The 18,730-nt window shown below is 53.3% G+C and overlaps 1 protein-coding gene across 1 annotated transcript; it reads right to left on the bottom strand.

Annotated features, from left to right (window-relative positions):
• Positions 1-5,615: 5,615 nt before the first annotated feature.
• On the bottom strand, positions 5,616-14,621 carry ANHX (anomalous homeobox). The gene is made up of 9 exons (XM_087828793.1): positions 14,373-14,621; positions 13,875-14,002; positions 12,754-12,877; positions 11,960-12,119; positions 11,408-11,525; positions 10,201-10,493; positions 8,554-8,701; positions 6,794-6,878; positions 5,616-6,586 (listed from the first exon to the last, which is right to left on the bottom strand). Exons 1-9 carry the CDS (start codon positions 14,619-14,621, stop codon positions 6,500-6,502), a joined length of 1,392 nt encoding a protein of 463 aa, XP_087684919.1. The 3' UTR covers positions 5,616-6,499.
• Positions 14,622-18,730: the final 4,109 nt, after the last annotated feature.

The raw sequence follows: 18,730 nt of genomic DNA, 5'->3' as shown, positions 1-18,730 counted from the left end.
AAGAGATCATCAAAGAGACTATTGAGTAAGATGACCAAACAATGCCCAGGGCTTAAAAGAGACCTTGATATTGTATTTAAACTCAAAGGCTTAGCACCAAGGTGAATTAGAAAGCCTCTTACCTAGGACTTAAAACTCAAAACAAAACCCTCCTTTTCAGCTTCAGCCATTCACGGCAGATGGAGTATAAAACAAAAAGAGTAACCAGTGAACTAACAAGACAATCCAACTCATAGGGACAGGTCCCAAAAGTGTGGTTACCTGGCAATGGGGGTAGAGGAGGGAGAATTGGGTAAAGGGCTCAAAATACAGGGTAATGGCTCAGGCAGGGTGACTCCGTGGTTGAGCATCAACCTATGAACCAGGAGGTCCGAGTTTCAATGCCAGGTCAGGGCACATGCCTGGGTTTCGGGCTCGATCCCCAGTAAGAGGCATGCAGGAGGCAGCCCATCAATGACTTTCTCTCATCATTGATGTTTCTCTCTCCCCCCTTCCCCCCTCTCTCCCTCTCCCTTCCTCTCTCTGAAATCAATAAAAACATACTAAAATATATATATACAAAGGTTAAGCACACAACTCAGTATACAGACACCAAATTATGATGAACTGTACCTGCCAATTATGTGATGTTAGTAACCAGTTACCTGCATAACTTTAACCTTTTCAAAAGCGCCAATAAAGGAATCGCAGGTGACCTGCAGAAAAGGAAATGTCCGAGCGACTTATGACTTATCAAGGACCCTGGCTGACGCAGTGATACGAGGCCTTCAGGTTTCTAGTGGGAAAAGTATTTTAAACTCTGAATTCTGTCCCTGTCAAATCGTTAGTCAAATGTGAGGGCAGATGAAAGACAACCTGAGAACAATTTATGAGGAAATTTATTTTCATTCACCCTTTACTATCAAGTTAACTGAAGACAGTCTCGGACATAATAGGGGTGTCAGGACAGAGAGGGTGAGACCTGTGACTCGGGACACCCTGGAGCCAACCCAGGGAAGCTACTGCAGGGGCTGTTGGGAGGACGGCCTCACCCCTGGCTCAGGGACACATCCCTGAGATGGGGACAGGGAGGAGGGCTGCAAGCAGCAAGTCTTCACTGGGGACACTTCAAACACTAGAAAGACTAAAGGATGTGAAAAAAAGCAGGCGATGGAAGAATAAAAGGAAAACAATTAGAAAACCCAAGAAAACATGTCTGTAACCACAGAAGACTCAGAAAGGTGGGGGAGGGGCCGCAGTCATAGCCCAGGCACCTTCCTGAAGAGGTGGGAGGTCTCACGATGCTATTGTACTGGAGGACAATATAGATACACCTATCGCAATGCACATTCTTTAAAGGGACTGATGACAGCAATGACCCCTATGAAATAAACCAAGATAATGATATTTCTACTGTGGAGTGAGAGTCAGGAGAGGCAGGTCTCAGAATAAAATACATGAGAACGATAACCTGGGCAGATTGAAGATGGTGGCAGACTGAGTGGAGGCTACCCTGCCGCTCTCCGGGGACCAAACTGGAATGACAACTGACCTTTAGAAAACCATCCTGAAAAACCAACTGCAACTGAAGATGAGCTGGAAGGCAACCTCATCACCAAGGAGGAAAAGGGGAGATCGCATAGAGACGGGTAGGAAGTGCAGAGGCACAAGAGGGCTGGCTGGGCTCCCACAGGCAGCAGCTGAAGGTCTGGAGGGAGATCTTAGCTGTGGGGGTTCCCACTGAGGTCTCTGGGGCCTCAACCCCTCGTGGGGCTCCCCAGCCCAGAGAACCAGCACTGAGACAGGTGCCCACATAATATCTGGCCCTGAAAAGGAGCCAGGTTTCTATCTGCCAGGGGGAGACACCTGAAAATGCAGGCACCCCCTTAAAGAGCCAACGCACAAAGTTTCGTGTGCAGCCACTCACCTTGGGCTCCAGCAGAGGGAGGGCAGAGTGGACCGTAGCTGTGTGAGGAGAATCTAGGCCAAAGGCACCCCTCTGGATTCCTGTGCCGAGCCATTCCCCAGACTGCAGAGGCATGCACTTACCTTCCAAGCAGCTTTTGCCTGAGGAGGAAACAATTGCCTCATCCTGCAAGAAAACCTCTCGCCCTACCCCCCTGGAGTTTCTACAGCCTGAGGCTCATTAAGAAAATCAGGTTTATTAGCCTGCAGGCAGAGGCAGACCTCAGAGTGCTTTGAGTCTTTGCCTGACCTGCTTCTGGACCTGGGCCTTGCAAAAGCAGACTTTGGTGTGCATCTTGGTCCTGTCCAAACACACCCAGGCCCAAGAGAGGGGACCTCAAGCTGTGGGTTGTTGATAGCTCCAAACAGGGTGCTCAAGGTCGCTCACAAATAGCGTCTGGCACTGGCCTGCACTACAGACCCTCCAAAAGGACAGCTTGTACTAGTAGGCCAACCTAATGAACAGAAACAAACCCAAATAGGCAGCTATTATGGCAAGTTTCAGCTACCAACACACCCCAACACAGAACCCTAACACAAAACCTAACCCAAAATTTCACCCTAACACTAACCCTAACCTAACCCAAAATTTCACCCTAACACTAACCCTAACCCTGGTGTAAACAGTAGTCCTAAACCTAATCTTATGCCTAGATCTAACCCTAACACTAACCCTAAGCAAAACCATAACCCTATCCCTAACCCTAATCCTACCCCTAATCCTAACCCTAAACATAAGCCTATCCCTAACCCTAACCCTAACCATACCCCTAACCATAACACTAATGATAGCCATAACCCTAACCCTAAAACTAACCCTAACTCTAAACCCTAAATCATAACCCTAACCATAAACCCTAACCTTAACCTTAACCCTAACCCTAACAGTAGCCTTAACCCTAACCATAAACCTCAAACTAACACTAACCCTAACCTAAACCAAACCCTAGCCCTAAACCAAACCCTAGCCCTAACCCTAACCTTAGCAGAAGCACTAACCCTAACACTACTGCAGCCCTAACAGTAAAATTAGCCCTAGCCCTAACCCTACCACTCACCCTAACAATAACCCTGACACTAGCAATAAACCTAACCCTAGCCCTAACACTACCCCAAACTTAGCCTAACCCTAAACCTAGCCCTAACCCATTCCAAAGCACGGATGAATGAATTTGTTAGTCTTTTGCCAACATTTCCCAATCCTTAAGGAATTAAGAGTGACTGTCCTTATTTTACAAATAACGTCTTTATAGGGCCGCAGGTGTGGCTCCAAAATATCCAAGCCCACCAAATCTTTTTATCTCCCCAGTTCCTGAGAAAGCTCATAGATAACTGACTTTATGAAACCCCGTCCTTGGACCTTTGAAATGCAAATACCTGGTCAAAAACTCTTATCTAGATCATCTTTTAAAATATTAAAATAAAATGCAAGTTTCTGGGAAGTAAAAAAAGAAAACCTTAGCCATCTACGTAAATCAATTTAACTTATTTCAACTATTCCTTTTTAAATTTGGAGCTGTTGCTGTAATGTCTTATAATTTGTGGAAGGTGTGCTTCTTGAAACTGAGAGTATGTTTCACACATGTTCATAAAAGTCAATCTAAAGAGTAATAATTGCTTACTTTAGAGGGGTCACTAAAAGTCAAAGGTTTTAAAGAGTTAAGAATTTTAATTAATTGGAAAGAAATTGTATGCTTTGGATAATAGGTTTAAGGTATAGAAACATATTTTGAAGGGAAAAATAAAGTGAGTTGTTCTAAAGCTGGTTATTTCTGAATGGGTAAAAAGGTTGAACTTAATAACAATCTCTAAGAATATAAAAAAGAATTACAAGAAAAAATAGACAAATTTATAATCATAATAGATTTAATCGTAACAGCTCATTCAGGGGCAGAGCCTACCTCTTTCAGAACCAATAGACTCCCACTAACAACTCAATAAGGATGTAAGAAACTTCAACAACATGACCTGCGAATGGAGTTCAACATTCACAGATAATCCACTCCACCCGACAGGTTTTCCTGTAGACCTGCGCCAGAGTGTTATTCCCCAGGTGTCCCCAAGACAGCAGCAGTCAACATTCAGGTGATGCACTTCTACCCTGCAGGTTTTCCTGCGGACTTGGGCCAGGGTGTTATTCCCAAGGTGTCCACAAGACGGCAGCATTCAACATTCAGGTGATGCCCTCTACCCCGCAGGTTTACCTGAGCACCTGAGCCAGGGTGTTATTCCCAAGGTGCCCAGGAGACGGCAGCAGAGAAACACGCTTGGAATCTTCTCTAAAGTGACCGTGGCCAGGGCGCAGAGGGAGCATAACATAACAAAGGCGCCCCAAGAATCATGATCCCGGGAACTGAATCTGAACCAGGGGCCTCCCCGGTGCAGACGAGCCTGGTGTTGGCCAACGGGCTCCCCAACTCTGTCCCCACTTCACGGACAGAGGCCGAGGCCCATGAAGGCAGCCAGTCTGCAGCCAGCTCCATCAGGAACCTGGGTGTCCAGCCTCTGGGCCCCAAAGATGCGACGTCAGGCCGGGCACCAAGCAACATCACGTGGGCTAAGACGTCACGTTGGCGTGATATTGTTGGGGGCAGAGATGTGGATCACCCTCTGTTAACCGTGATTGTGAAATGGGGAGGGCACCTAATAGGAACAGGACCCTTGTTTAATAATGATTCACCTTACTGACTATAGGGGGTTTTCCTACAGACCCCGGGAAACTGCTGGATGTGCTACTGAGCAGCCCACATTGAGCCAACTGAATAAACCTCATTTCAGCCTCAGGACATGTCCCAGTAGCTGCCAGGGCAAGAGGGTTTAAAGGTCACTTCCACCGTGAGGAGATGTTAACAAGGCTGCGATGACGGGTTGGCATGCCACTGGCAACCCAACAGGGTAGCGCAGTTGGTTAGAGGGGCCTCCCGACTAGGACAAGGTTGTGGATTCAATTCCCGGCCAGGGCACATGCCAGGGTTTCACGCTCGATCCCCAGTAGCGGATGTGCAGGAGGCAGCCAATCAATGACTCCCATCATTGATGTTTCTATCTCTCGCCCTCTCCTTTCCTCTAAAATCAATAAAAATACATTTTTTAAAAATTAAATTTAGCCCGGTCGGGCGTGGCTCAGCGGTTGAGCATCGACCTAGGATCCAGGCGATCGTGGTTCGATCCCGGGTCAGGGCACATGCCCAGGTTGCGGGCTCGGTCCCCAGTGGGGGGCGTGCAGGAGGCAGCCGATCAATGACTCATCATGGATGTTTCTATCTCTCTTTCCCTCTCCCTTCCTCTCTCTGACATCAATAAAGATATATTTTTTTAAAATATTAAATTTAAAAATTAAATGAAATAAACGTCATTTCTGACATGACTTGGCTGCTTCAAGGTCGAATGGGTTAAATGTCATTTCCCGCCGTGAAGGTCAAAATGGCCCTGGTCGAGCTCAAACAGATGTCACCCCAGGGAGCTCCCAGTGTCTTGTCACTCAACCACTGGCTTCCACATATCCCAGTTCTCAGCCACCCCTCCTTCACACCATCCTATTGGCAACTGCCCACTGTCCCCATTTCCCCCACTACACCATGAGCACCAAGGGCACAAATGTGACTTTGCCTCCCACTGGATCGCACAAGCTGTTCAGTACGCACTTGACGACTCACAAGGAAGGAGGTGAGTATCTTGGGCCTATTCCTGAAGGTGACAATCCTCTGTCAGTCACCTGTACAAAAGGGGGTCACACGCACCGGGAGATTCACCACACTTGGCCCTGGCGCCCTGTGGCCGCTTCTACCACTGGGGTGGTTCCTTGTTCCTGCAATGTAATAGTCAGGTAAAGGGCAGAGGGTAGAGATGTCCACCCACCATGATACTGCTTATAAAAGGGAGACTTGAGAAACAACGCAAATGTCCGTGAACAGGCTGTGCCGCTGTGCCACTGGGGACTGACAGCCAGGGAGTGACAGGGACAGTGTCCAGGATATAGTTAAGTGAACAAAAACAAGGCATTCAGAACAGTAAACTTTAGTTGAATAGAACATTTGTTTTGCAAACATAATGAATTACAACCTTAGAGTGAAAAGCACCCACCCCACCCTGCTGGGCCATTCTGCAGCCTCTCACTAGAAGCCCCACAGACATGGACGCGTCAGGACACTCCCACACCTCACTCATCAAGTTAGCTGGGTGGAAGTCTGGCCCATCACAGGACAGGTGGGAGGGTGGCCAGCAGGGAGAGTCTCGTGCCCCTAGAAACTTCCCTGCCCACAACCTGCTCAGGAGCTGGATCCTACTACATGCTGCTCCCTGAGTGGGACACACCCCACCTTTGACTTCTGACCTCATGAACATTTCTCAACTGCTTCCTCCAACATCAGGAGCTGCCAACCAAACTATCCAAACATGGCATGGGCCTAGGAGCCCACAGTTCCTCTCAGCAGAATCCCCCAGGGAACTCAGGAAATCTCCTGTTTTCATCAGGATAAAACTCTGTAACTTGTGTTGAATGGACGAATGGCCACACCTGCTTCCCCAGGACACTGGCCTGGCTCTGAGAGGTGGCTCAGCCCAGGCTTCCCCCTGAAAGCTCAAGGAGCATCCTGGCCCCCCAGAAGGCATCGCTGGAGGCCTGGCTGTCGGGCCACTGCATCTGGAAAACCAATACAGCATTACACAGGCGGGTGCCCTCTGCCTGAATCCCCCTCCCCCCTGGACAACCCTGCCCCCCCAGCTCCCATTCTACTGACATCCAGCCTCAAGGCCTGTCTTCATCTTTGTCCAGCTGATTCACTCCAAAGACATGAGCTAATCCAGGAGTTAGGTGGGAAACCCACAGTACCTCCTAGGAAAGCCTCACCTGGCTGGATGGCAGGGACTCGCTCAGTTCCACAGCAGGCACAGGGCTGGAAAAGGTAGATGAGGCAGGTGCCGGCTCTGGGAGGCTGGAAAACAAACCATGTCAGGACAGACCTGTCTCAAGTGGGCACCAGGTCACACCATCTGCCCCATGAGAAATGGGCCCTGAAGGTCTCTGCTCATCAGGAGCCCTTCCAGGCGCAAAACACTCAGAAACAGTCTCCTCCCTCGAGGCCCTCAGGGATGCAAGGCACGATCGGGGGCCTGTGAGACATGACAAGCAGGTGGCTTGGGTGGGCTGGTGCATCAGAGAAGCTCACAGAGGAGAAATGTGAAGAGAAGTTCCCATAGAAGGGACAGGCCTGGGGTGCAGAGACAAGAGAACCTTAGAGGCAAACCAGAGGGAGCAACAGGGACAGCGGGGCCAGTGACAGGTGCATCTACCAGTGACAAGTGTCCGGCAGATCCTTAAAAAGGCAATCACACACATCCCATGACCAGCCATTCCACTCCTAGGTGTGTGCAGATCGCAAACACGAAATGTGCAGGATACGAACAACATCTGTCAGGCCATGGTCACTGCTGCCCCAAACTGGGACTCCCTAATGCCCCCACAGGGTGATGGGCCAGTACACCACAACCCACCACACCAAGGATGGGACTTGGCAATACTGAGATAAGACTGCGGACACAGGCAGAAGCAGGGCAGAGCCAGCAGCCAAGCCGAGCAGAATAAGCCAGACCAAATATAAATGCATATGGTACGATTTCATTTAAACGAAATTCTAGAAAATGCAGCTCAATAAAGCAGGTCTCTGGTCCTGGGGGTGGCGGGGTGGATCTGCACGGCTCACAGCCTCAGCACATCATGCCCCGTGGTGGACACTACTATTGCATCACCTGCACATGTTCATTTACTGATGGCCAATTACCCCCCAATGAAGCTGTTTTTAAAAAAACTATCAAGGCTGTCAGATCAGAACACAGATGGGCTGTGGCTGGAATCCAACAGTGAGACCAGTGAGCCCCTGTGGTGGCACCTGCCCCTCACGACTCCTGGTCACAATAGAAGGGCCAGTCCATCTGGACGGTCGGGATTTTCCCACCATCTGGCTGCTTTATCAGGGAGCAGAGCTTGTGACTTGGGGGCAGTCTGCTCTCTTGCATGTCCCTTGTAATTCTGCCCTCACTAGGCATGGCCTTCAGTGCCAGATTAGGGAGAACCAAACCCTGGGGACCTGATCCTGGGGGTCACTCTCAGAGATTCCCTCTCTGGTAGAGTATCCCCGGTCTCACTCCTCGGTTCCTCCTGTCTACAGGCTCCTGGACTATTGCCCTGGACCCACACACAGCCAGTCCACAGCACCCAGGATACCCACGGCCCTCCCAAGCCCCTTTAAGACTACAATCTGCATATGAATCCGGGATCTTTATGCTGCTCAGAAACTCTGACAACCTTCATCTAGGCAAAGAAAATGCCAGAAAGACACGGCAAGAAAATCCCAGGGCAATCTCAGGGAAGAAGCCTGAGCACCATCCAGATGTCCTGTCCACCCTCACGTTTCTGGATGTTCATATGTCTGAGGGAAAAACCACCCTCTTCTTTTTGGGAGATGCTGGCTGGGGAAAGCTGTGGTTTCCAGAAACAGGTAAGCAAAGGGCTTTATGGGCACCGTCTTGGTGGGCATCTCTAAACCAGGTAAGACTCCCCCCATAGCCTGTGGATAGTGTTGCCTGAGCCACAAGGCTTTGCTGCCTTACCTCTGATGGAAGGCAAATTCTGGAGCCTGCAGTGGGGGCTGTGTCACCAGGAAGCTGCCCACCTGTCTGCCTGCCTGGCTAACACCAGTGCCCGGACTCTCCTCCTGGTATGAGCTCTGGGGGCTGCTGCTGGGTGGGTCCGCGAATCCTGCACAGAAGGAATGTCCACAGCCCAATGTGGGGGGGATGGGGCCTGGCTCACATTCAGCACAACCAAGGCAAAGCTAGGAATTCTCTTAAAATATATCACTGTTGAAATAAAATATTGAAACAGTTTAAGAAACACCCTCGAAAGCATGTCCAATAACAAAGAAAAAAAGACCTAAAAAACAAGGTAACCATTTTGGAAGACTGGTCCAGGACTTCCAACATCCACATCACATCTGTGCTCGAGAGAGAGACCTGAGAGCACGGAGGGAAGAGATCATCAAAGAGACTATGGAGTAAGATGACCAAACAATGCCCAGGGCTCAAAGGAGACCTTGATGGCTTACTTTAACTTAAGGGCTTAACACAAAGGTGAATTAAAGGACTCTTACCTAGGACTTAAAACTCAAAACAAAACCCTCCTTTTCAGCTTTAGCCATTCACAGTGGATGGGATATAAAACAAAAAGAGCAACCAGTGAACTAACAAAAACAATCCAACTCATAGATCCAGATCCCAGAATGGTGGTTATGGGGAGAAGGGGACAGGGGAGGGAGAATTGGGTAAAGGGCTCAAATATATGACAACAGCCCAGGTGGGGTGACTCAGTGGTTGAGCATCAACCTATGAACCAGGAGGTCGAAGTTCGATGCCTGGTCAGGGCACATGCCTGGGTTTCAGCTGGATCCCCAGTAGGGGGCGTGCAGGAGGCAGCCCATCAGTGACTTTCTCCCATCATTGATGCTTCTCTCTCCCCCTCCCTCCCTCTCCCTCCCTCTCTTGTGAAATCAATAAAAACACAGTAAAATATATATATACCGTGAAAGAAGGTTAAGCACACAACTGAGTATACAGATACCAAATTATGATGAACAGTACCTGCCAATTATGTGATGTTACCTCAATAACTTTAATTTTTTAAAAAGCTCCAATAAAGGAATCGCAGGTGACCTGCAGAGAGGGAAACGTCCGAGTGACATGTGAATTATCAAGGACCCTGGCTGCCACTGTGATACGAGGCCTTCAGGTTTCTAGTGGGAAAAGTATTTTAAACTCTGAATTCTGTCCCTGTCAAATCATTAGTCAAATGTGAGGGCAGATGAAAGGCAACCTGAGAACCATTTATGAGGAAATTTATTTTCCACTCACCCTTTACTGTCAAGTTAACTGAAGACAGTCCCATGGACTCACACAATAGTGTGGTGAAGGCCGGGGGAGGGGGCCTGGATGCGGGGTGGAGGGGACCAATGGGGGGAAAAAGAGGAGATATCCGTAATACTTTCAACAATAGAGATAAATTTTAAAATAAAAATTAAAAAAAGAAATATAACCTGTGATGTTTGTGGGAAGAGTCTGTTTCAGGTACATTGGTTCTGGGTCTAATCAAACACAGGATTCAAGCAGAAAGTCCTGGCCCTGCCCACACCTCTCTACCCTCCAAGAGACCCAGTAGTTCAGCCTCTGGTGCAGAAACTCACGGTCCATGTAGAGTGGGCTCACCTGTGGGGCTAGGCTCGGTGCGGGTGGCAATGGACACAACCATAGAAGTGTCTGCAGGGGGAATCGTGAAGTCCAGCCCATGACTGTGGACCAGCTGTCCAGTCTGAAAGGAAACGTCCCTGGAGGACGCCAGTGCAAGGGACATCAGCCATGGCTTGGGGGCATCTGAAGAGGGATCCAGCATGTTGCTGTAGGCAGCCGGTGCGCCAAGGCCAGGGTCAGGGTAGACGGCGGGGAGTGTGGCAGAATCGTGGCCAGGCCCCTCCAGATATATCTCACTACCCTGCAGAGACCTGGGAAACACAGAGGACACTGTCTCTTGGTGGACAGAGGCTCACTGGGCCCAGACAGTCACTGACAGTGTGGGGCCCACCACTCCCTAATTCTGCTGCCTTCACTGTCCTCCCTGTGGCTGCAAACATTCTACAGACACTTTAAAAAATATGATTACTGAAAACCTAAGATACAGTAGCAGTTCATTTACAAGGGCCTTCAATGAAGCATTCTTCCACAATGCTGAAAGCTAGAAATGATTAGGAAGAACCTAATAGTTGACTTGACTAAATGATGGTTGATCTTAAAGGAATACTAGGCAGCCGTGAGTAATGACGTAAAGAATTAACATTCCACAAATGCTCAGTGTTTCAGGTGGTGCTCCTAGGCCTCTGTGAACAACCCCCACCCCATTAATCATTGCAGCAACCCCCTTGGCAGGTCCTATAACTCCCCACTTCCCAGGTGAGAAAAGCGAGGCAGGGAGGTCACAGGATCCTGCCTAAAGGGACACATAGCTGGGCGGTATTGGTCTGAATGTCAGGTGCCTGGCCCAGGTATTATCACTGGTAGGAACTCAAGCAGCCTTGGCTGTTACCAACTCAATGAAACACAAACAATACCAGAAATAAACAAACCACAACAGCTGGGTTTGCATTTAGGCCACAGGTTCACGAATTTTTCTTTCTATGTCTGTTTTCCCCCTGCTCTGTGATGCACATGAAGTCAGGCTGTGAGTGAGTCTCCTGTGACCTGGGCTCCTTGCAGTGGCTCTCCCACCCCTGGGGTTACAGCAGTCTCTGCTCCCAGCCATCACTGACCTGGTCCCAGTATTGCCCAGCATCCCCACGCCCACTCCAGCCCTGGTCTCCTACTGAGGGGTTGTGGGGAGCTGAACAAAAAGAGGGTCCCCCGCCTGTGGGGACTACAGTACCTGGGAATGAGTGATTTGGGCATTGTCTCGTCTCCAGAAAAGTCCGAGGCCAGGGCCAGAGGCTGCCACAGCCCTTGGGTGGTCACTAGGGACGGTGCAGGCCCATTTTCCTCACCTCCTGTTGAAAGCCGATCAGATGGGAGGGGAGGCTGGATGAAACTTAAGTTCCAGCCTCCATCCCAGCAGCTTAACAGGAGCCCCGCTGCTGGAAAAGGGTGCAACCACTGAGCCACCCCAATATTTTCTGTCCCTTGACCCATCTTTGGTCTGTAACAATCCGTAATTAGACACCCTACATCCTGGTGCTTGGCTCACTTCCCAAATCTACTGACTTCTGCTCCCGGCCACTCACTGGCCTCTAAACACAAAACGGCAGCCGCAGCCCCGCCTGACCCTCAGCCTCAACATTCTCGCTCCTTAAGAGGAAGTTCTGAACCGCAGGTCCGGGGCGGGGGTCCCTGCAACCACATTGACCCTATCGAGGCCTCGCCCTGGACACAGGGTGCAGGGACCCGGGTGCCTGAGGTCAGCCCCCACCACCGGGCCACCCACCTGACCACTGAGGCGGGGGCACGCCCCCGAAGCCGGGGGGGCGGCGGCGCGAGGGCTGCGGCTCCGCGCGCTGGAGGCTGGCCCTCTGGCGCCGCCGGTAATTGGCGAACCAGTTGTAGACCTGCTCCGCGCTGAGGCTGGTCTCCGCCGCCAGGGTCTCCTGCGGGAAAAGCGAGCCTCAGTCCCCGCGGCGGGGCGCGCGGCGGGTGCCCGGGGCGGGACGGGCGCGGCGGGCCGGGGGCACGAGCAGGGGGGCTCCTTCCTCCCCCGCGCCGGCGATGGCCACCCAGACCCGGAGGGCTCGGCAGCACCTGCGGGGCTGGAGCCTCGGTGTCCGGAACCAGCCACTGCGCTCCGGACCCGCACGTGCACCTCGGACCCGCACCCTTCCCTGCTCCGGAGCCGCCACGAAACTCAGCTGTCAAGCGGGAGGGGCGGTGACGGGAGAGTCCCGACGATTGGACGGGGGACAGAAGCGGGAGGGGCGGTGACGGGAGAGTCCCGACGATTGGACGGGGGACAGAAGCGGGCGGGGCGGTGACGGGAGAGCCCCGACGATTGGACGGGGGACAGAAGCGGGCGGGGCGGTCACGGGAGAGCCCCGACGATTGGACGGGGGACAGAAGCGGGCGGGGCGGTGACGGGGGAGCCCCGACGATTGGACGGGGGACAGAAGCGGGCGGGGCGGTCACGGGGGAGCCCCGACGATCGCACCCGGGCGAAGACCACCAGCGCCCTGGAAGACCGGCCACCTAAGGGTGGAGATGGGCTGCCTGGCTCTCGTCGGCTCTTACCCGCTCAGCCTTGCTGGGGTTGCTGCCCACACCCGAGGCGAAGTCATGCAGCTTCTGGCGAACGTCTCTGGGGAAGATGCGGCTCTTCAGGCCGTCAGGGCAGAGGGAGGCGGGCGGCGGGTTCCTGGGGACAGGAGGGTGGTTACAAACGTCCCTTCTCCCGCGGACACCTCCCGTGCTGCACAGCGCTGCGCAGCCCTGCACCTGCTCTCATCTCACTGGCCGCTCCGCCTGCCATCTCTGTGCTGCGAAGTCCCAGGGGCCCAACGAGGTCTCCCCAGGGCCTCCGGGACCACTCGACGCGATGCCAAGGCTGACAAACGGCCAAGAACAGAGGAGGCTGGATGATGAGGATACGGAGGTTGGTTATGCTTTACTGTTGTTAAACTTGAATTATTTTAAAAGAAAACAGTGACACGCAATCAAATAGCACCTGTCTATATAAGACTTGATATCCAAACACCAACTGAACAAATCCTCATGGCTGTCAAAAAGGCATCCCACTCACCCCAAATCCCAAGTGGAGCTTGGTCACCCGCTCTCCCAGCCCCCATCCGGCGCATCTTGGTGAGAATCCGCCCTATTCCAGCCACTAGGCCAAGGGCACTGGAGCCCGGCTTTCTTCCTCTCCGCCTCCTCCAATACGTCCAAGCCACCAGCAAATCCTCCAAAATCTATCTTGACACAACCCTTTCTTTGGCCACTGCCAAAGACTCCAAGAACCTCTTGCTTCTGCTCCTGCACTGACTGTCAGCTGTAACTCCAATGTCACCCCCACCTTATGCCCCTGGGGACCTCGATCCACTTGCTCAGGTCTCTCCTCCAAAGGCTGGATGCGCCTGCACTGCAGCCCCCTTCTGAACACCTTCTGTCTAGCATTCCTCACTCTGAACTGTGGAATGTACTTTGTTTCCTTGACTACTGTCTAGCGTCCACATCAAGGTCAGCTCTGAGGGAACAAAGCCCAGTGTCTATCCTCAGCACCTCCAATAGCACCCAGCACCTAGGGGGCCTCTTCACAAACACTGTCTGGTGGTCCCAAGCGATTTACTGTGCTGAAATTCAATGGCACAACCCTTGGGAGCTCCGGGAATAAGCTCAAATAAAGCTCAATGGCATACCTCTTCCTGCAGCGGAACTTTTGCACGGGGGTCAGCGTGGCCACACCCAGCCTCTTCATAACCAAATGGTAGTGAATGTCATTCCAGAGCTGCACTAGCTCCTGGCTGCCTCCTGGCACCCGGCATCCCTGCGGAGAAGAGCCTGCTGAGACATGGCCACCCTCACCCACCCTGGAGCACTGCCATCTGACCAGACCTGAGCAGCAAGGACATGACCAGATGGCCAGTGCTCTGATCTCCACCAGGTCCAGTGCTCATTGATTGCTATGCCGGCCCTCCAAGCCAGGACCAACACTCAGTAAGGATTTGATAAATGGATCATTTTTTTTCTCAGATTACCATGCTATTTAGAACCTAGTAAAGTGAGAGTGGACCATCCTGGCTTGTTAATAGCACCTCTCCCCAGGCTCTTGCTGACTTGTGGGTTTTCCGCCTTGTTCAGGATGCTAGCGGCTGCTGCCCCTCTCTCTGCGCCCTGACCCCCCAGACCAGTCCTACCTCCAACAGCCGGCAGGCGGCCTGGTGCTCCTCCTGTTGGGCCAGCATACGGGCACACACCAGGGCCACGTCCTTGTTGTCCAGGAGGTACAGGCGGAGCTGGCTCTCCAGCACAGCCGTGACCAAGGGCTGCACCTGGGTGAGGTCATCCTGGAGGTCCCGGCACAGCCTGCCAGCCAGGCTCACTAGCTCCTCCAAGGGTGGGCTGGCACCTCCACTCTCCCTTAGCAACTTCAGGAAGCTCTGCATCCTGTGTTGGGTTGTACCCCTCTGCCAACAAGGTAACAGTCATGACAATGGCCAGTGCTGACCGTGGGCTGGTTGTACATCAACCCTCAGACCAACTCTCAGAGGCCCCTCCTGCCACGAGCACTTGTAAGATAGCAATAATGAGAAATTACCTGAGAAAAGGTAGGGAGACTAGACGACCATGGTATTTCCTTTTAGTCCCCCCAAATCAGTTTCGCCGCAGGCTGTGCACCAGCAGGGAGCTGGGGCTGCCGCTCGCACCCCTGCGCCTTCCACCACCCTGTGTCCTCTAACCCTCCTGTTTCCACCTGCCCTTATACCGTGTTAGTTATGTTTTGTTTCACTCCTCTGGGCTCAGTGGGTCATCAGACTTCCCCAGCATCTGCCAGATGGATGCCGAGGCCCAGCCGCGGGGAGGTAACCTGGGCCGGGGGCTGGGCAGATGCCATTTACATGCCTATGGGGGAGCCATGGGGCCCGTAGGAGCACCGTCTGGTTTTAACTATTTTGACTTTGGGGAAGAAAAACAATCTGAAACTTATCATTTGAAACGCACAAACATTTAAACGTTGCCCTAGTCACACAAATTAAAAACCACCCCCAGCACCACGGAATGAACCCCTGACGCGCCTCCCGCCGCTCCCGCGCCTGCGGGGCTGTCCAGCGGCGGCGCCGAGAGGACGCGGCCGGGACGCCCGAGGGGACTGACCGCCGTCCCAGAGCGGGGGTCGGCGCCCAAGCAGAGGACTTGCCCGTTACACCCCGAGCCCACGCGGCTCCCCAAAGCACATAGCAAGTGGACGCGAAGGCGCCGTGAGTCTCTCTTTTATCCAAATCTGTGCACACACGCGCCTGCCCTTAGCGGCACCGAGGATGCGATCGCGGCTAGAGCCACGGGCCCCGGCGCCTGTGCGCGGGGTGCGCGGGACCCCAAGAGGACGGCTGTCCCGTGTTGAAACGCCTCCCGCCCGCGGGCGTTTAGGCAACTTGCTAGTGACCGCTTTTCAAAGACAGGACCTTTGAACCGGTCTATGGGCCGGACGCCCGCGGGCGAAGGTACCGCGCGGAGCTGCGGGACGTGGTCTGCGCCGCGGCCGAGCGTCCACCCGCCCGGCCCCGCCGGCTCCCGGCCCGCGCCCCGCCCGGGGACGCGCGCTCCTCTGCGCTGCCCCCTCGCCCTGTCCTGACGCGGCCCCGCATCCTCCCGGTCGCGATGGGCAGGCGGCCCCGGACCCCGCGTCCCCGGGGGAGCCGAGGCTCCAGGGCCTCGAGGGGGCGGGACCGGGAGAGATCCGCTCAGGACCCGGGTTTCTTCGCGCGCCGACCCCACGGGCTCCGGGAGAGGCGGGGGAGAGGCTAAAGGCTGGGCTCATGCGGGCGGAACCCCAGACACTGAGGGGACACGGCCCTGGGCGGGGGTGGAGGGGACGGGAGGGGGGCAGGTGGCTTTGTCGGGCGGCCTGACCCCTCCACCCCCCAGGCCGTAGCCCGAAACCGAGTACCTTTCACGGCCGTGCTGCTCCCCGCGGAGGCCGCGTCCCGTCCGGCCGGATCCGCTTAGGGGCCGCGGGGGACCCCACCCCCACTTCCGTGCCCGCCCTGCGCGCACGTGCTCAGCCCGCACCTCCGGGGAGGAGGCGCCGCAGTGGCGGCAGCCGGCAGCGCGCGGGGCGCGGTCGCTACAAAGTATCGAGGCCCCAGCCAATCCGCGCGAAGGCGCCGCCCGATGCCCCCGTGCCTGCCTTGGTGCCCCGTGTCCCCTGCGCTCGGGGTCCGTGCAGTGCGGGGTGCGCAGGGAGGTTCTGGGGTTCCGAGGTGCCGTCAAGCCTGGCTCTGCGAGCCTTCAGTCCCTGGACGGAGCGGCTGGGTCCCGGGGGCAGTGGCCTGCTGGGGAGGAGCGGGCGCCACCCCCCACTCCCCTGAGGCGGGGCCGGGAGGAGGGGGTGACCCTTGGTTGACCCGAGGCCACCGGCCCGGGTGGACCGCGGAGCCGAGACCTGCGAGGGTCGCAGCTTGGGGCAGACGCCCGGGACTCGCGTGCCTTCTGCGACCCGCACCCGGTCCCTGGGCCCCAGGGCGACTGCACCTTTCAAACCCAGAGCCCAAGGACACAGGGTGGGAGCAGGCCTTGCAGGGACACACGGTTCAGGAGGGGGCTCCCCTAAGCCGGGCCTGAGGAGCACACTGGGGACAGCCCCCGGCGACACTGGCCGGGGCTGACCTCCGCGCGACCCCGAGCGTGGGCAGCGCGCTTTGAGGACACCTTCACGGGCGAGGAGGGCGTGGGGGTCCTGGGCTCTCGCGGCCCCTGGTCAAGAGGGGTGGGAATCACTGCGCCAGCGTCCTGCTCGGACCGGCCCTGCGGCGGCGCGCGCCTGGAGAGCTGCGCTGCCCAGCACGAGGGAGGGTGCTGCAGGAGGGAGACCAAGGCTGCAAGTTGGTTCCTAAAGAGTCAAGGTCTTGCTAGAAAGAAAAAGTTCTCTGACTTCCAAGCTTATGCAAAAGGCTTTGACACAAACACAAACATTTCAGCGTTTGTTCAAGTGAAAAAGCTGGAAACCAAGCAGTTGGTGGAAGCTTTGCTGAATCATCACACCTAAGGGTCCCAGGTCCCCGCGGGGTGGCCCAGCGGCTTGGACCAGTCTCCTGGACAGCAGGAGGCTGCAGGCTCGGTCCCGCTCAGGACACATACCTAGCCTGCAAGTTCCATCCCTGGTCGGTGTTTCTCTCTCTTCCTCTAAGAAATCAATAAGCTTATCCTCAGGCGAGGATAAATATTAGTAATTATGCTGAGGAAGGGTGCTTGCTGAGGCAACTGGGGACGGTGACACATTGTACAATACAAATGGCAGTTACAAGGCAGACTGAGGCCATGAGCCCATTTGAAAAGTGCAGGCGTAAGTGCTAAATCCTGGTTGCCCCCGGGGTTTGTTTCCCTTTTTTCTTCTAGTTTCTAAGGTAGTTTACTGAGTGAGCTTCATTCTTTTCTCATAGTAATGCTACATATTGACCTGTAAGCTCTGCTTTTTCAGCTCATAATACTTTCTTTAAATTTCTGACTTGTGGATTACTTCAAATTGTATTAACTTCCAAGTGTTGATACGTATTCTTTTTACTATTGGTTTCTTGTTAACTTGCATTACAGACTGAAGACATTTTTTATTTCAATTACTTTTTTTAAAATTTAAGATTTTATGACCCAGGACATGGCCTATGCATATAGGTGAATGATTCCTGTGCAATGGGAATGTGCAATCTGCTGTTGGACGTTCTAGAAATGTCTTAGCTCTTCTCTGTTGATGGCCTTAATCAGTTCTTCCATAGCCTTACTGATGCCTGCTCTCCAAGTTATTGAAAAATAAACATGTCGTGTCCAACTAAAATAGAAAGCGTTTCTTTCAGCTCAGTTTTTTGCATGATTTTGAAGCTTCATAGTTAAGTGCATGCACACTTAGGATTGTATTTTTGGTGAAATAATGCTTTTATAATTATATATTTCTTTATTTACAATGATTTCCTTTGCCCTGGGTATATATTTATTTCCATAAAAGGGTACATATTTTCAAATGTCAGCTGTGAAATTGGACATTGGGCGAGACTGAATCAATCTGACCTGTTAAGCTGGAACGGACTTTGTTGCAGTTTTAGGTTAGATTTAGTTCACAGCTTCTTTCAACTATTTTGAGGGCAGGATCAGAATGTTTCCCTCAGCAGGGCCTGGGATCTGAACCTAGAAATGTTTGAGATCTGCCTGTGCTCACAGACGACAGGTGATAGTGTGAAATATCCCCTTGCTTTACAGCCCGAGTGCTTTCTTGGATCCTGAGGTCCCTTTGCTTCCCGGTTCTGACTTTTGAACTCCCAGCCCTATGAAGGCCTAGAATGCATTGGAGGAATCTGTCTCAGTGCTCCTGAACCTTCTCCCATGTTTTGTAGTAGAAAGCCCAGAGTGCCTTGGGATGGTTTTCACGTATGTGGGGCGTCACAGGGAAGGGATGGCATGTTCTCTAGGTTCTTTACCCATCCCTCAGACTATAAGTACTGATTGCCTCTAACGGATCTTTCCAATGCTGCACTGTCCTTCCCCACAGTATCTGATGACTGTCTTC

This window comes from Miniopterus natalensis, chromosome 20 (assembly GCF_054644295.1).
Source record: "Miniopterus natalensis isolate mMinNat1 chromosome 20, mMinNat1.hap1, whole genome shotgun sequence".
Classification (NCBI taxonomy): domain Eukaryota; kingdom Metazoa; phylum Chordata; class Mammalia; order Chiroptera; family Miniopteridae; genus Miniopterus; species Miniopterus natalensis.
This window is presented reverse-complemented; position numbering and strand designations above follow the sequence as displayed.